We start from the raw sequence: 17,975 nt of genomic DNA on the forward strand, positions 1-17,975 counted from the left end.
AGGCTGCTCCAGCGCGCTCCCTGCCGGAGGGCCCCGCGGTGGCCGCCTGGGGCCTCGGGGTGACCGTGCGGGACCCCATGGCGACAGCCTGGGTGGCCTGCGCGGGGCCGTGCTGTGGGGACGAGGGTGACTGTGTGGGACAGCGGGTAACCCTGTGGGACCCGAGGTGGCAGCGCCGGCCCCGGCCGCGCCGCAGGGAGGCCCCGGCCGGCGTTGACAGGGCGCGATCCGGCACGTCGGGTTAATTGGGCGGCATCATTTTCGGCGTTAATTGCGCGGAACAGGTCAGCGGACAATTAGTGACTTGCGGCCGCGTCCCGCGGCTGCGGGCGGATGTTGGGGGCGGGGGGCGGCCGCGGCGGCTCCCACAGTCCCAGCAGAGCCCGCGCCCGCCCCGCGTGGGGGTTTCGTGCCCTCCGCGGCTCCGGGATTAAAATCTGAGCCGTTTCACACCCTTGTCTCTTGTCACACATATACGTTTGTGTCACCCTTACTTATACTTTTTTTTTTTTTTCCTCCCATAAGGCATCTGACATGGACACAGACCCCAAATGTGGGAAGCTGCCCTGGGCCTGTGTCACCCCGAGGACGCCCATGCCCGAGCGCCTTGGCCGGAGCGACGGGACCTTCTCAGCACCCGGACCCCGTGCAGGAGCCCAGACCTGTGTGTGTGTCCCCTTCGTCCTGCGCTCCCCACCGGCTCATGGATGCAGCACCGAACAAGGCGAAGGCGAACTCAACCTGCGTGAGAAAACACGTGCCTCTGCGTCCAAGCACGCACGCAGGTATGCATGGCCAACCTCAGGCAGGCTGCCTTCCCGCCCTGCCTCTCCTCGCCCCTGCACAGTCATCCCAGCCGGCCCGGCTCCCCCGGGGCGCTGCGCCTCTCTCCCCTCTGCCGACCTGCCCCTGTCCTGCTAATGACACAGCAGCCCAGCTGCCACAGGGACAACGTGACTCCAGAAGCTGCTGCCTGGAAAAAAAACCAAACCAAAACAAACAACAACAAAAAAAAAACAAAACGAAAAAAAAACCCCCAACCAACAGCCTTAAGTGTGCACAATCAAGTGATGAGTGTTTGTATTTCTGATGCTTTGAGGCCAGCTCACAACCCTCCCTCCACATAATATTCAGGATGTTTAGGAAGGGGTAGTTTTCTTTTAATAGGATGGCGTAGTCACAGAGCTTTAAAGAAATAAATGAGTAAATCGTCTATGGTAATAGCAACATGCTACGAACGGGGCACAGTGACGAAGTTCAAGTCTATTTTTAAGCCTGCCTGGCAGCATGTAGGTGCAGACGAGTCCGTGACCCTTTCTGCTGTTCTGAAGCTATGGACATGGCCGATGTCTCTGTCGCAGTTCAATGTCAGAGTTGTTTTTGCTTCCCAATGCATACTATGCGAAGACAGAGAAGCCTCAAGCTGTTTTGAAGATTGTGCAATGACGCTTGGGAGCCTACCTGCTTTTGCTTGAGCGCTTTCCTCCCTCACAGTTCGCAGGATGCAACAGGAAGGGAAATACGACCGAATCGGACAGCACTGGTAATTGGACTCAAATCCTTCGAAAGCCCTGGGGGTGAGGTGGATGCCTCTCAGATAAGCAATCTAATTGGTTTTGCACTTGTCCCATCTGGAAACAGATTGTTGCCGAAGTACACCACCAGCTGAGAAGCAAGCTTCCTTCGGGGTTTTTTTGAAGATAATTGTACTAACAAAATCAGGGAGTGTGAATTTGCCTGAGGTAATAAGATCTCTTTATTTTTATTCATAGTTAATTCGTTTAGCCGAGGTGATTTCACGCCAGAATGCAGGCTCCAAACAAGGACGGTTGCGCTGCCTGTGCCACCCATATGCATGGTGCCTGCTCGGCAGAGCGGCTGCTGCGACAAAGAGCCATGAGCCACTCCAAACACATGGGCAAGATCAGGAAAAGGCTGGAGGATATCAAGAACAAGTCCTCGAAGTCGACGAAAGCAGATTTCAGCCACAACGAAAGCGTAAGGTTGGCCACTGATGCCTTTCTGGACGGTGGGACAGCCTCTTACCTGGAAACTTTAAGCAAAGAGGGGGAGGTGGATTTCCTCTCCTCGGTGGAAGCTCAGTACATCAAGGATCACGCCAGGGAGTCTTATTATGCACAGGAGTCCCTGGCTGGCGACGGGGCGGCTGCACCAAAGCAGAACGATGCTGGGTCACTCCCTTCAGGGACCTATTTCCCCACCATTTCTGACAGCAGCGAGCCAGCTCTGCTGCACACATGGATTACAGCGGAGAAGCCCTATTTAAAGGAAAAATCCACCGCCACCGTGTATTTCCAAACAGAGAAGAACAACAACATTAGAGACATCATACGCCGGTACATCAACAAGTCCACTCAGGTACGGGAGAGAATTGCTGTTCCCTCTGTGCTCTGTTGTCTTCCTGCTCTTAAAAAGATCAGGTAAACGTGGTGTTTGATCTGGGCCAGCCTGTTGTGTTGCACTGTGGCTTCGCTCTAGAAAGTTGCTGTAACAAGCCTGTGTTTGAAGACAGGCAGTGTTGGTTTTGGTTTTTTTTTGTACTCACACCAACACGTTTTTATATTGATGACTTAAAAAAAAAAAAAAGGCATTTCCTCTCCTTTTAAACTCCTATTAAGCCAGTGGAGCAAATGTGCCATAGAAAGGGCAGCTGGGCTCTGTCTCTTCTGCATCACCAGCAGAAGAGTTTGCTGCGTTCAAAACATTGCACCAGTAATGAAAGTTAAGGAAAGTGAGCTCTGAGCCATTAGCGGTTGTTTTAGGGGATTTGTGGGTGAAGGGGATCTTGGAGAAGGGCACATGTCTGGTGTGCCAGCAGCTGTCCCCAGAGGAAGGAAATTCTTGAAAAAAAAAGACCTTTCATCCCTAGTATGTTGTCAGTGTCACTAAAAATGCCACGTGGGCTCCCTGTAGGGGATCTGCAGCATAACTTGACACCTGGGAAAGATGCGGATGATGCTCCTGACGACAACCAAAGCGTTGGGGGGTTGCAGAGAGGTGCCAGCCACAAGCCAGGCTGCCCGCGCGCTGGGAAACCAGAAGCTGAGCAGCTGGAGGGGGACAAAAGCTTCTGTCTTGTGCATTCTGGCAGCTCGCCTCCTTTCCTGGAAAAAAAATAGTTGACATTTCAGGGTTGTGTTTACCATCATACGGGAGTTTTCCCCCTGTATAAACTCGAGAGGCCACTGGTGTTTTCACAGGGGAACGGTCAGGAACAAGCCCAGGTGGCAGTGCCTGCTGCGCGGCACAGGCCCGCTGGAGTTACAGACTTTTGCTTTATTGTTCTCCTGCAAGTGCTGGGTCTGGTAACCCGGAGTGTAACTGCAGGGGAGGAGAATTTACATTGGGCTACAAGTGCACAGCACATCAGGGGAATTATAGATCAGTCATTTTAAGTTGGCGGCATCAGAAAGATAGTGTAACAGAAGAAATGTCTCTGGAATAATAAAATAAGCATCAGGTGAAGTATCGACCCAGGCCAATTTTCGGTCCCAAGAGGAGAAAACTTGTAGGGGAAGAAGTGGGAAATGTACTATAAATCCATGGTTCACATGACCTTCTTAACCATCTAATTTACATTACAAGAGGGTGCTAGAGCAACACTTAAAATATAAATTGGGCGACTGCTTTTTGAGTGCAGTTTTTCAATGGCAGCATTTATTAATTAGGCTCTGATAAGGGTCTATCCTGGATAGCCTTGTATTTGAGATCTCTGTAAACAACAGAATAAAGACTGTGTTTGTGGATGACATCAAGCTGCAAAGAACTGGAGAGTGGTGCTATGATCTTAACACGTTTGTGGAATAGGCATGAATCATAAAATGAACTTTGGGCAAAAGAAGCAAGAAGTACTGCGAGTAGGAGAGGAAATTCAGGTGCAGAAATAAAAATTGGGAACAGCTGGTGAAAAAAGCAGAACTAGAGCGAGTGGTCTGGAGCTATGGTGAGGCTGGATGCGGTGTTGTGCCGTTTTAAAAAGCTGAGGTGAGTTAACAGTACGTGCGGATGTGATATATTGGACATAATTGTACCACTTACCTAGTGCTGGCAAGGCCCTTTCTGCAGCACCGTGGTTTGGCAGCAGAAGGAAGGTGTGGGATCCTCGCCACGCCATGAATAATTTGGCTTGCCCGAACACGGTGCTGGCAGCACTGGATGTGCTGGGTCTTGTGGGATTTCCTAGGCGGGGTGAAGGGAATCAACTCAGGTGTGGGCACAGGCTTTGGAGGAAGATTGAGTGCAAGATGGAAGCAATTAGTAAGACAGATCTGCAGAGATACTGCAAAGTTTGTTTTGTTTGAAGGTGATAACCCGTGAGTGCAATTATCGAGGGTTCCCTTGCTAGTCAGTGGGGAAACAGGCACCTTCTGAAGACAAATCAGGTGTGAGCTGGGCTGAACTGCCCTGGGGAGATGACCCTTCCCATGGACAACAGCAGCCATCATCAAGGACCAGCACCTTCATGAGGCCATGTCCAGTACTGAGCATAGGGCTGGAGCATGGAGGAACTGGGTTTATATCACATTTACTGTTCCCTCGATCCATGCTGGCTGGGGGATGTGCAGTTAAGTAGCTATTGGGGCTTTCATGCCCAGTCATGAGATTTTTACACAGTGTTCTGCCAGTTAGGACTTGGGAAACCTGAATGTAACCATACCTGAATGTATGGTTAAAGTGAGACATTTTATAAATCATGATTAAAACAAAAAAAAACCAACAAAAGCTGGAGCTGTTGCAGTCTGTCACCCCAGCACCAATGGCAGAATGAAGATTTAAAGCCAGGACCGTTCCAGATGTAAGTCATAACAGAGAAAGCATCATCCAGTGATTCTTCCTAAATGCGACCTACCAAAGCTAGTCAGCCATTTGGCAAGGGCTGCAGTCTCTTATTTTAGCTATGTCCTTATTATTCTCTGATTAGTGGTTCAATATATTTCCTAGTGCTGAAATCTCATGTACAAATTCTTAGGTAATCTTGTGTTTTATGATTAAAAGAGCTTAACCGAAGTATGTATGTTGCATGTTATATTGGCTTTATACAAGCAATAAAATGATGATGCAGCGTGTCTCAGCAATTTACTGATTCAGGCACTCAGGGAGAAAACCAGAAGAAATATATCTCCAAAGATTCCTGTTTGTTGTGTGTTTTTTTTTTTTATTAAACTACATTTCAGCAGCCTCACAGGCTACCTTAAGTTATGTAAACTAACTCTGCTGACGCCTCTGGTTTTTTCCCGTAGGTGCTGGCTATCGTGATGGACGTGTTCACAGACACCGAGATTCTCTGTGACCTCCTGGAGGCAGCTAACAAGCGCATGGTGTTTGTCTACCTGTTGCTTGATCATGGCAATATAAATCTCTTCTCGGAGATGTGTGACAAGTTGCAAATTGCTGAGGACCTCTTCAAGGTACTGTGGCTCTGTGAAGCTCTTAGGCTCAGGTTCGTCTGCCTAACTTTAGGCAGTCTGAGGTAGACGCGTGGTGATGCTAGGGTCAGTCCACCTTGTAATTAAAAGGGAGCAAGAGATTTCCAGAGGTAGTGTCAGCGCACTTAATTCCCCTCTGAAGATGCCTACATTTTTCCATGGATGTTATAGGAAGTTAAGGCATTTCCATTAGGTCCTTAGATGAAACTACTCTGGGCCCTGAAGTCTTAAAACAGAGTTTAAGACCCCTAATAGAGGTATGTAACGTAAACGTTACAACTGCTTGTGTCTAACAGCTCTGTTGCAGCTGTGGTTTGGCAGCGATGGGTAGCGGGTGCACAAAATTCTTTTGCATGGCAATACCTTGGTAATTTCTGATAAAACATGGTTTTAAAGCTCTGTTTTAAAGATACTGCCTCAAATGTAGCTGGCTGTTAGCTTAGCTTGCCTTCATCTCTGCCAGAGGGAACTGACCTTAAAAATAACTTCCTAGGGACCATTTCAGTTTTTGCTTGAGATGCTGTAGGGCACCTGTGGCATCTTTTTGCAGATGGCTGATACCGCAGAGGCAACAGCCTTTGGGAACAGCAGCTGGAGGGTGTGCAGGAGGCTTGAGAGCATCTCATATGCACCAGACACCTGCGTTTCAACAGCTGAATTCCACCTCAAACATACAAAGAAACTGAAATTAATAAAACATGCTCATAACAACGTTTGCATGTCTGTAAACCCCCACTCCTTAGGAAGAACACTCCTGTGCTGTTTTTATAAGTAAGCTGCTACAATACACAGGGTTCGACGATGTGTGAGCTAAATCCTTGGTGCCACTCATTTACTAAGGCCTTGATTCTGCAAAGTGCACGTAGGGACAACGGAGTCAGGTCTGGGTGCCTGGTCTGCCTTAAATGCTCCCGCTGAGGTACAAGGACAGTGCAGAGCATCGCGTGGGCCAAGCTGACCTGCTCCTCCACTCACTCGTGTGCCTGCGTCTGATCCTGCAGGACAGGATTCGTCTGGGCTGCGCTAGAGAGCAGCATGTGCGCCTTTGCAAGCCCAGCTGGACTGGAAGAGCAGAGGTTTTGCCCCACTGCATTGTGCCGTAGCCAACGTAAAACGAGAGAGCTTACGCAGGTTTATATCCCCATTGAAACGAATAACCCTGTGGCAGGTGAGAGAGCTCAGCTCAGGTTCCTCTAACCCCAAACCTTCAAAAATAACATTGGAGAGTCCGCGAACGGATCGTAGCAGACATTGGGGAATTGAGCTAAAGGCAGTGGGGGAAAAGGGCCTTTTCCTTCTGATTTTTAATTTTTAAAAAATGTAATTGACTCTCTTATTTTTTCTTTTGTTTTTTTCCTTTACAGAATATTTCAGTTCGCAGTGTTACTGGAGAGGTTTACTGTGCAAAATCAGGCAGGAAATTTTCAGGGCAAATACAAGAAAAATTTCTTATCTCTGACTGGAAATATGTGCTCTCTGGATCTTACAGGTGAGATAAGCTGTTTCAGGTGCTCTGTTATGAATTTTAATATCACTTCACAAAAACAGTGCTACAGAAATTTTTGTAGGGGTGAGAAGTTTCTTTGAACAAAAACCCCTCATGGTTTCAAACATATGCTATTTTTCAATAATCCATTTAAGTTGCTTTAAAGCTGATATTGGTTCTTTATGGAGTGTGGTATTTAAATTAAATGTTCAGAAACTGATGTACACAACTTTACTGGTGCAGCCCTGGAGCAGAACTGGAAATGTGTATAGCTTAATATTGTGCTTTCCTCATTGTTTGGGTCGTCAGATGATGTGATCATGAGACATGATACATTTCCATCTCCCTCGGGATCCCTTAATGTAGCATACGTCACTCAGCTTATGTGGGGATTTGTTTTCCATGTGACAAGTTTAGTGATTAAAGGGAAAACAGAAATACTTCAGAGACTTCTGGTTTCGTCTTGTGTTTCATTAACAGGCAGGCAGTGTGTGTCTACACAACTGTTGTACCTTCCCTATTTTTTCTTTCTTTTTTTTTTTTTTTTCCTGTGAGTTGAGTTTGTAATATGCTCTCCACTTTTGTGCTGCTGTAATTATTTCAGATAGAAGATGCAGCATCACAGTAACTGGGTTTTTAATTAAGAATCAAGATCCTCAAATCAGGGAATTTCAGTAGACTCTGAACCTGCATCAAATAAATGAAGTTCCTAAGCCTCATGGCTACATAGATAAGCTTCACAAATGACCAAAGTGTGTCCTAGAAATCCAGGTACAAAAAGACCAGAGGAAAAAAACTACAGAGGTAATTATTTAATTAAAAGGATAAGATTGCTTTTCTTAATCCCAGTTTATGATTTGGAAACTGAAACACCTCTAGTCCAATAAAACTGTGCCACCAGGAAGACTACTTAACTGCAGTAACAAATGTAAAGATGGATATGTGGGGTTAGCATAGGCTGCAGGAGCTCAGCTGTTCACAGAGGCAAGTCAAGTGTTTATTCAGTTTCCAAATGAACCATCAGACAAAAATGAGTGAACACCTAGAGTGTTTTTTTTATTGGCTTGTGGTTTTCTTGTTCTTTCAGGGTTTCTTTAATCCCTCACCAGAGACGTGTAGAAATGCAACAGCAAATTAGTATAGAGTAGAAGTGAAGGATGTGTAGGAGAAGAGAGACAGAACAAGATCTGTTTTCTTTAGCCAAGAAACTTCCTTTCGGCTTCTCAGTCCTGAAAAAGAAAACCAAAACCAACCAACCCTCAAAGTCCTGTGCAGAGTCACTTCTGTCATTCCCTACTGCTGTTGCAATATCTTCTAACGTCAAGAGCCTTGTTAAACCATATAATCCCCTATCCAGCAAGCAAGCAGAGGGTGGTGAGGAACAACTCTGCACTATTTAACTTCAGCATTCTCAGAACCAGTTTGCAGAGTCACAGGGATTATAGTTGGCTGTCAGTACATGGCATTTCTGTAGGCTTGCTGCTCTCACTTTACTAATCTGAAAGTTTTCTGTTATCCCTCAATCTTATCCACCCATCTCTGCAGGTAAAAACAAGAATGATGTTGAGTAAAACAGACTCAAACTCTTCTGCAATGCATTTATTGGAAATCAGATGGGAATAGATCTTAAGACGATACAAAAGATCTTGAAACCAGTATAACAAGGACATTTCACCTAAGTGCTGTGCTCTGCATGACTTTGTAATAGCAGGACGGGGGGAGAGGCACGGACTGAGGAAATAAAATGGCCCTTCAGGCCGTACTGCTCTGAAAGGGACCCTGAATCAGTGTTCCTGCCCGAACTGTTTGGGGAGAAAATATATTTGCCTAATGAACACCGAAGAGGACTGAAGCTGGTTACTAGTTAGAGGCAAAAGAACCACCACCGCATCTGTGGCATCTCCCACTCTGGAGTGTTTTTAAAACCACATTTAAAAGCCATTGCTTGGGCCAGTGGGGATAAGTATGGTCTTGCTGCATGGGGCAGACTGGAGCTGAGGAGCCTCTGAAGGCTGTTCCAGCCATGTGTCTGCACAAGCGCGGGCATGAGCAAGTGGTTTAAGTTACAGTTTTCCTCTTGTTTTTATTGCCGATGTGTGGGGTTCAGATGTAGTATTTCTTTTTGCTGTCTCTGTTACTCTACCCCATCTCATGATAACTGATGTTATTCCTTTTTACTTTAAATGAATTCAAAGTCAGATAGTGTGTGAACTCAGTTCTCCTAAAGAAGGCAAAATGAAAACAGCAGAAAGCGTAGACTGATCTGGTTGAAGATGTCCCTGCTTATGGCAGGGGGGTTGGACTAGATAAGCTTTGAAGGTCCTTTCCAACCCAAACTATTGTATGATTCTACGACTGTGATCCTCAGGGCCAGCTGAGTAAGTCCCCAGCTGCCACTCAAAAGCCACCAGCCTCTTCAGAGCCAGTATCTAACACCGGGGTGCTTTGCCAAGAACACGGGTTCAGGTGGGGCAGGATTGTGCCACAGAGGTTATCCCACCTGCAGGCAACACTAACCCATAAATTAATTTAAACCTAAGCTCAGCTGAAAAAAAAACATTTCAGATTAAATGTGTGTGATGCTACATGTTACTGTAGCGTTGTAAACCCCAGGGATGAGAGCTGCAGCTGCAGGAATGCAGAGGGTACACTCAGAAAATAAAAAAACAAGTCCAGTGCAAATAAAGATTGCACATGAGAGGTGGCTTTTGATTCAGATAATCATAAATGAGAGGGTGTGGGATAGGATGTAGGTTTTGGGACAAAGACCTGGAAAGATGGCTGAGAAGTATTTATTAATGACTGAATTTGTGCTGCAGCTTTGGCCCCAAGCTACGCAGTACTTCTGTGTGCTTTCTCTTCTTTTTGATGAGCTTCACTCAAAGAGGCCTGATAGAAAAATGATCCTTCTGGGCAGATAGTGACAATCACAGATTTCTGAGCCTTTCTCAAAAGAGCTCTCAGAACTGTAAACTAAGGAGCAAAACAGGGCCTAAAACCTATACAACGAATTTCCTCTTAGGATGAAGCCAATGAAAACCTGTTAAGTCTTTATGTCAGGTTCTGCTTTGTTCTCCAGCCGAGTGCACAGGATGCAAATTGCTGTGACTCACTACTTGAAGTCCACCAAAGCTTCTCTCAAATCACACAGATCTCACCTTGTAACTTTACAGCTGACCTGTTTGCCATCAGTCCATGAGGAATCTTTGGGCTATTAATTTGATCCAGATTTCTCTGCTTACAAGGGTTAGAGTTAAGATCAATGAGCCACAAAGAATGTCTGTCCATTAGGTCTTCCACAAAGTTACATGTGGGAGTAAATTATAAAAATCAGGCCCAACAGTTTTTTCCTCCCAGTTTCTTGTGTGTTTTTTTTAAAGCCATTTGTAAGTGTAATTGATTTTGATTTCTTTTTAAACCTTCTTTTATAAACTAGACATCTCTAACACATGAAGTATAACCCTGTCACCCCGCAGCCTCAGCCCTTTCGTGAGTTTGTAACCTTCAGCATAGATATCCCAGACTAATTGTGTATGTTTTTGTATTTGTTTCTGACTTATCATCTCCTTAACAGTTAGATGAAGAACATGCAAAGGTTTAGAGCATGCTTCCTAGTAAATGAAGGTGATGTTGAGCTGGCACAGCAGATGTTACCCACACAGTGGAGAGTAAGCTTGTTGTGCTGCTGACCTTGACTCCCAAGGTTTTCTCAGTATTTAGAATGAAGAAAGGGGCTGAGAAGTACCTGTATTCTAGTAACTTACTGTATATTTTCATGTCTAATCATAAAATGTATAGTATATATTGTAAGGTTGCCCGGTGGCATTGAACTAGTGATTTCTTCACTCCTCCTGTTGCTCCTGAAGCAACAGTATAAAACCACTGAGTGCCCCAAACGCAGCCCACTTTAGGAAAGCCCCGAACAGCAGATGCAAATCATCTGTCTTTACTCCCTCAGTGTCAGCTCAGGCTGTCAGTCCCACAGAGTTTCACTGGAGCTGTGTCAAAACATGACAAGAACAAGACGTAAAGTGCACCAACCTACAGCTCTCAGCAGTCCTCGTGCTAATCCAGCGTAGCCAACAAAGTCACGCAGGAATAACTGGGGCAGAGTTTTGCCAACCTCGGGTTCAAATCCAGCGCTGCTCTGCATCCTCTGCTGCTCAGCCTGAGCCCCGGTCAGCTCAGGGAGTAATTACATTTCATTCTCTCAACTGTGCTCATTTTATTGATGCCACTGCTGCTCAGACAAGGCAGCCTGCACCGCACAATCAAGCTGGCTTGTGGTTTTGTAGAAGAGCACAAATTTCTGTTTGCCAAGTGAATTAGGGAAGCATATAAAAGAAAAATAATTTTAAAACTATGGGGTATCCTAAGGTGTGTCGCTGGACTACAAGAGTGAAAACTATTGTGGTGTTTCTCCCTTACTTTATAGTAAAGTAGCATTTTTATTTTTGGAAAGGCTGTAGGAAATATTTATGATTTTATTTTCTTTGTAGAAAAAGCCCATTTGTCAGGTGTGGCAGTTTGTTTTGTGGGAGTGGGATGTGACAGGAAGGTTGGGTTTTTACGTGTTTCTCTTGACCAATGCAGAAGAAGTACAGCAAAATGAAAACAAAGCATGGTTATTTTCGCTAGTCTTTCTCATGTCAGTTTTGAGTGGGTGAGAGTTACCAACTGGTACAGCATTCTGCAGGGAAGGTACAATTGATGTGTGTGCAGACAAGACAGGCTAAGACCTTAATTTAATCATTGTGCATGGAAGAGAGGTACCCAAAATCGGGGTCTAAACTCCTTCCCGTGGAGCAGACACCCAGGCAGCGGGTATTGTATCCGACATGCAGTCCTGCAGTGGGTCTGTAGCACTGCTCCCTTCAGGAAGTTGTATAACTTCACAAGGTTTCTTGAAGGTTTTAGAGGCAGCTGTAATAACAAAGCTTGATCCAAGGCAAAGAGCAGTGATGTGAACTGACCTGAAATTCAACTGCGACACCATCTTCATCCTGTGTTTGGACAAGAAGCTTCAGCAGTAAAACACATTTGCCTCTCACACCACCCCTGCGGGGATCTCCCGTTCCTCACGGCTGAGGTTATCGCTAACGCTCACCTTGTCTCTCCTCCCAGCTTCACGTGGTTATGTGGCCAGGTTCACCGCAACCTCCTCTCCAAGTTCACGGGTCAAGTCGTGGAGCTGTTTGACGAGGAGTTCCGACACCTTTACGCGCTGTCCAAGCCCGTGAGGGGACCGAAGTCTCCACCGCGCACCATGCCCTTCCTGTTCCGCAAGAGCTGGGCGCCCCAGCGCAGCCTCCCCGACAGCGACGAGGGAAGCGCCAACACCCTGTCCGACCCCTTCAGCAGCCTCTCAGCCAGCAGCACCCACCAGACCAAGCAAACCCCAAGAACTCTTATGTTCGGCAGCAACTTCACCCCCCCGTCACCTCTGCACAGAGTTAATTCCTTCCACGGCTTCGTCTCATTCACACCCCCACCACCACCGAAGACCATCCAGGCCAACTACTACCAGCCGCACTACGTGGGTGATAACTCCGCTGTTCTGTATAACAACATGAATGTTTACAGACCTGTAAGACTTAGACAGGAGGAACCGAACAGGACAGGGTTAAGCTCACCCTGGAGATGCCTCCACAAAGCTAACCTGTTTGCATAATAACCACCTCGTTTTGAATTGCAAGGGAACGCAGTGAGGACCTGTTTAGCAATCGCTTGTATACTGATGAATATAGAAATTCTGTATAATACAAAATGAGGATGATTTCAAGCCTCTTGTTTTGTTTTGCTTTTTGTGAATGCTTCGTTTCCCTAATTAAAAAGACAAGCCTGCGAACATGTAAACCTTGGGTGCATCACGATCCCAGGAAGAAGACACCTAAATAATGCAGCTCACCGTGCGACACTGCTGCTGCCTGTCACCTGCCCTTGGTTTCAGCGTTAACTGTTTTTCATATGGCTACACACGTAAAAGTGGCATCAGTCACAGTTTATCACTCTGTATTTTCTGCACTTGCATAAGGAGACTGAGGGAGATTTCCGTGCCAAACCGAGGCAGTGCCGGCAGCAGCTGTTTACCTTGGCGCTGTCATCACACCGTACTCTGGATTTAGGAGGACTCCTTTAGGGCTGACAGGGAAGCACAGGTTCTGCCACCACACCGTCTCAGAGCTGACAGCATGAGGTGCGCAGCAAGGACATCTGCTCACAGGGCTTCTAGGAAGGGACCTGCTGACCGTGACGTGGACCAAGACCAACAATTCGGGTTACAGAGACCATCTTGCTGGCACCATATGCTCACTTCCACTCATTAGCACCACAGGCTCATTCCAGCACACGTTGTTACAAACCTCCAATCCCACCAGCTCGATTTTCCTCTTTGTGGAGCAGCTGTGTAGATTCAGACTGGAAAGTGAAGCTGAGTAAAGAAGCAAAGTCATACCAGTAACACACTTTCCCAGGAATGAGTCCCTTTTCATTTAATGGGACGTGGATCTCAGAAATCCTCTCAGTGGTCATCTGATGGAATGTTAAGTTAGAGATAATGATACTTTATTTCAGAGTTCTTCGAGGTTTCTAATTGTTGAAGAGAAACTGGGTGTCTGTAGTGCCCATTGAATACAGGTACAGAGGAAGTTATGGAGGTTCAGCAGCTTGAACCAAAAGCAGAAAATCTTTCTGCCAAATAATCCATGGAAACAAAGGAAGCTTCTGTAAGTGAAAGGCAAAAAATAGTAAGAAAATTCATGAAACAAAGGATTTCCAACCAAATCCCAAAGTTACTAGATGCCTAACATCTATTAATTTATCAGTAGATTACTTTTTACACCTGCTTTGTATCATCTTTCATCTGACTCCAACAGAAACCAGAAACCTGAAAATATTTGCAGATCTGGCCCATTCTGCTTGACCTCACCTGCTCAAAAGGGAAAGCAATTTCATTATTTAGTCTGCGGATGATGAAAATTGTATGCAGCAGCAAGATCTCAGGTGAGGAAAGTTTCTTGTCTTTGGAAGAGCAATCATTTTGAAGGTGTACCGGTGAACTTTATAGAACATTTTGAAAAGAACAGGATGGACACATCCTGCTCTAGTTTTGGTGTGGACGTTTTTACCTGCGATACCAAGTTTTAGAGTTCAGAATAACAACAACCTATTGCATATAATTGTAAATTCTGTACATAGCAACATTTTTAGGATTCCTTGGGAAGAAGTGGAAGTTGATTTTCATTCCTTTGACAATTCTACTTAATTATCTAAATATAGCAACCCTTCAAATAAAAGAGAAGACTTTAATTAAAATCCCATTGAGAATCATTTTGTTTCTTCATACTCTCTTGACTTGTGCATCTTACTCTCTTCTCTTCCAAGAGCTAAATGAGTTCCATGCAGTCAGAGCCCAGGTGAAGAGGAAACACATTTGTTTCTTCTGAAATCAGCAGAAACAGAACTAAATATAGGTGTCCCCTCAGACTAATTAAGATTTTTCTTAATTATTTGGTTCAGTTCCTTGACTGTTGTGGCTCAACAGGGGTGGCACAGAGGAGGCTACGGGCTCTGAAGCCGCCATTTCCTCAGGCCATGACCCAGGAAACCCATGAAGGAGCTTTTCTCATCTCTGGGGGGTCAGGCAGTTTGCCTGCGGAAGTTTTGGAGAACATGGCTAATGAAAAGTAGAGCAGGAACAAGCTAGTAACTCAGAACGAGCACTGTGAGTTGAGAAGAGCTGATTTCAGCCCCACATCAGGGATACAGCTTGTGCTGGTTCAGACAACAGCTGAACTAGAACATCAAATGATTGGAATTTCAGTTTTGATGGAAAACAATCAGAGTTTACAGTTTGAGCAATGAGTTATGTCAAAAATCCCAACAGGCCCCACAAGGTTGATTGCTCGGTGATGAGGGGAACGTGTTCACAAGTAGCTGGCAGGAAGGTCACCCAGGATGCTGCCAGACCTCGTCCATCTGCTGCATGGGAAGGGCTGGAATGAACGCTGCTCCCACACAACGCACCCTCAGCAAGTTTGCAGATGACACCAAGCTGAGTGGTGCAGTTGATTCACCTGAGGGAAGCGATGCCACCCAGAAGGACCCTTCTTACCAACACATTAAGTGGCTTTTGCTAAATTTACATCTCACTGCTTCTATGCCCCATTGCCCAATGCTCTCACCATGGTCTTTAGCAGCCCATTATGCCTCTGTCATTCCAGAGGCTTCTGGCTGGCAGGGGGTGTGACACACACACCCACTCAGTGCCGTGTTTCTTGGCCCAGGAGGTTATGAGGTTATTTCAGAAATGAGTCCCGTTGTCTGATTATTTTTTTTCTGTGGTTGCCCAGAGAGGTGGTAGATGCCCCATCCCTGGAGACATTCAAGGCCAGGCTGGACGGGGCTCTGAGCAACCTGATCTGGTTGAAGATGTCCCTGCTCACTGCAGGGGGATTGGACTAGATGGGCTTTGAAGGTCCCTTCCAACCCAAACTGTTCTATGATATTCCATACCATATGACATGTTCAGCAGTGGAAGCTTGGGGAAGATGAACGAAGGGGGGACATTCAAAGTGATGGTGTCTTCCCAAGTAACCATTATACGTGCTGGAGCCTGGCTTTCCTGGAGAGGGCTCTGAACACCTGCCAGCTGGAGGGAAACAGTGAATGAATTCTCTTTTTTTTTTTTGCTTCGCTTGTGCATGTGGCTTTTGCTTTACCTATTAAACCATGTTTATCTCAACCCACAAGTTTTCTCACTTTTACCCTTCCAATTCTCTCCCTCATCCCAATGGGGTGGAGTGAGCGAGTGGCTGTGTGGGGCTCAGTTGCAGACCAAGGTTAAACCACAACCCAGGCCACTGAATCTGCACAATCCAGTACACCTGGTCATCCCTTTCTTCTTCCAGGCCAACGGCAGGGACCCTCTAGTCCTGTTCTTGGTTGGAGTTTTCACTCTGACCTTTTCAGTGCCAGACCAGAAGTCCCCTCACCAGGATCAAGGGAGGTAATCTCAGTCCTCCTGTGTCTGGGAGATTGCTGATTGCCTTCTTGTGTCTCTACAGCAACTAAGCTGACAGACTTCTCGGGTGGCCCCTTCTTAACAGCTGTTACCTGTTACACACACCAACATATGAATGTCACCTAGCTCTCAGTTCATTCTGGTCCTGATATTACTCATTCCATATTATGGATTATAGTGGACAGACTGAATCACTGTTCTTAGGTTGTCTGATTAAAGGTGAATCTCCACAAATGCAAAGGCCCCGGTGAGGATCCGGGTGAGGATCCGAATCTCAGTTCGCATACATGAGCTTCCAGCTCAATGGTGGGTTCACCATCCCACTCCCTCATGTCCTCCCCCTGGTCAATGAGGAAGAACTAGAGTGCGCCATGTGCCTGGGGCTCCCTTTCCCTCTGACCCTGGGAGTGTTCAAGGCCAGGTTGGATGGGGCTTTGACCCACCTGATCTAGTGCAAGATGTCCCTGCCCATAGCAAGGGGGGGTTGGACTAGATGATCTTTGAAGATCCCTTCTGACCCAAGCCATTCTACTATTCTGTGATGCAGAAAACTGTATCAGTGTTGCTAGTTACAGCACTAACGTGCTGTCTCACCTCAAAGCCAGCAGTATCCAAACACTCAATAGCAAGATGCGCAATTAGATGGTGTTTGTACATGGCAATCACTTCAGAAGCATCACAAACAGGGTCAGAGGGTCCTTCCCAAAGCGTCTGTAACATGAGCAAGTGATAAAATAACAAAATGAAACCTCAGTAACTGTTAACAGGTTCTCGCAGTCTGCAATACTAAAATTTGTGTGGAGTACTGGTGCATGTACTAATAATAATATCGTAAGAGCCAAAACATGAAGAAATCTATTAGAGGCAGATGTAAAATTATGCAGAATGTAGAAGCAACAACGAGGCATTCAAATGCAAGATGGAAAGGCAAAGCCCCTCCTGAGATACAATCAGAAACAGAAAACTGTAGTTGGAAGTGGCATGCCAAAAAAGGGAGGAGCAGGCCAAAAAAGGAGGAACTGAAGTAGCTGAGATGAGAGATAGCCAGGCACAAATGGGACAAAGGAATATTTCATAGCCCCAGTGCAATAAACACGGGTTATTTGGAACAATTTGAATGCGACACATTCAGAACAACATTCATGTTGTTTTCTTCGCAGTAGTTAAAAACAACATTTTTGCTTTATCGTTATGTTCGACAAAATACTGCCTGTTCTTAAGAACTGCCACTTGCCTTCCACTCCCAGAGCCAGCAGGGAGTTAACTGTTGTGTTGCCAGTCTAAGAGACAACCTCAAGTCAAACAATCTGCACACACACCAAGAAACTTCCAAATCACCTTGGCTAGCTGCTGTGTTTTCTGGACATCTCACTCACAAAATGGTATTGGGCAAGTATTTAATTTGCTGCCGAAACAGCTCCAAAGCGACCTCTGCTTTCTCAACTGTGGAGCCAAATCATTTGGCGAGTTCCCATTAAATACCTATACAGACCTGGTTCCACAGAAGTCATGTTCTGGTGTCCTACCTGCTGAACCTACTCGAGAGCTGTGGAGAAACAAATTACAGCCTTTGTATGTGGCTACTCAGGACCTTAAGTCTATGAAGAAACCGTGAGAAGTCCCTGTTCCGGTTTTTGCTGACATAAAGCATTCCGTGTCTTTGCTGTAAGACATCCTCTGTTGATGGCTACATGGTAATTAATTTACAGTGCATTATGGACAGTCCCTACTGAAAACTTGTGACAGCAGTTAGTCCTTCAGGCGGGGTTCGTGGTCATCCGAATATCATGCTCTACACACACACACAAAAATTCCCACCTAGCAAAGCACAAGCATGACTAAACCAAATATTCTGTAACACATAATGAGTGCATGAATGCTTCCCCAAGTATACTTGCCAAGTCATCATCTTTCGTAACAAGCTGACCAGGATGTGGTTTAATCGCGTTAAGTCACCAAACTATCAAAGATAATTTGACATGGCTGAAGGCGATATTCCATTTTTCCGGAGAGACTTCAC

General features: G+C 45.9%; 1 protein-coding gene across 1 annotated transcript; it reads left to right on the top strand.

The window, feature by feature from the left end:
• Positions 1–15: 15 nt before the first annotated feature.
• On the top strand, positions 16–14,157 carry FAM83A (family with sequence similarity 83 member A). The gene is made up of 6 exons (XM_065628802.1): positions 16–284; positions 526–1,543; positions 1,773–2,379; positions 5,262–5,429; positions 6,812–6,936; positions 12,058–14,157. Exons 3-6 carry the CDS (start codon positions 1,807–1,809, stop codon positions 12,602–12,604), a joined length of 1,413 nt encoding a protein of 470 aa, XP_065484874.1. The 5' UTR covers positions 16–284; positions 526–1,543; positions 1,773–1,806; the 3' UTR covers positions 12,605–14,157.
• Positions 14,158–17,975: the final 3,818 nt, after the last annotated feature.

The sequence above is a fragment of the Caloenas nicobarica genome, chromosome 2 (assembly GCF_036013445.1).
Source record: "Caloenas nicobarica isolate bCalNic1 chromosome 2, bCalNic1.hap1, whole genome shotgun sequence".
Classification (NCBI taxonomy): Eukaryota; Metazoa; Chordata; class Aves; order Columbiformes; family Columbidae; genus Caloenas; species Caloenas nicobarica.

Coding starts and splice junctions, on each gene's coding strand:
- FAM83A (XM_065628802.1), top strand. CDS start 1,807: ATGCAGGCTCCAAACAAGGACGGTTGCGCTGCCTGTGCCACCCATATG. Junction 2,380..5,261: donor ACATCAACAAGTCCACTCAG/GTACGGGAGAGA, acceptor TTTTTCCCGTAG/GTGCTGGCTATCGTGATGGA. Junction 5,430..6,811: donor TTGCTGAGGACCTCTTCAAG/GTACTGTGGCTC, acceptor TTTCCTTTACAG/AATATTTCAGTTCGCAGTGT.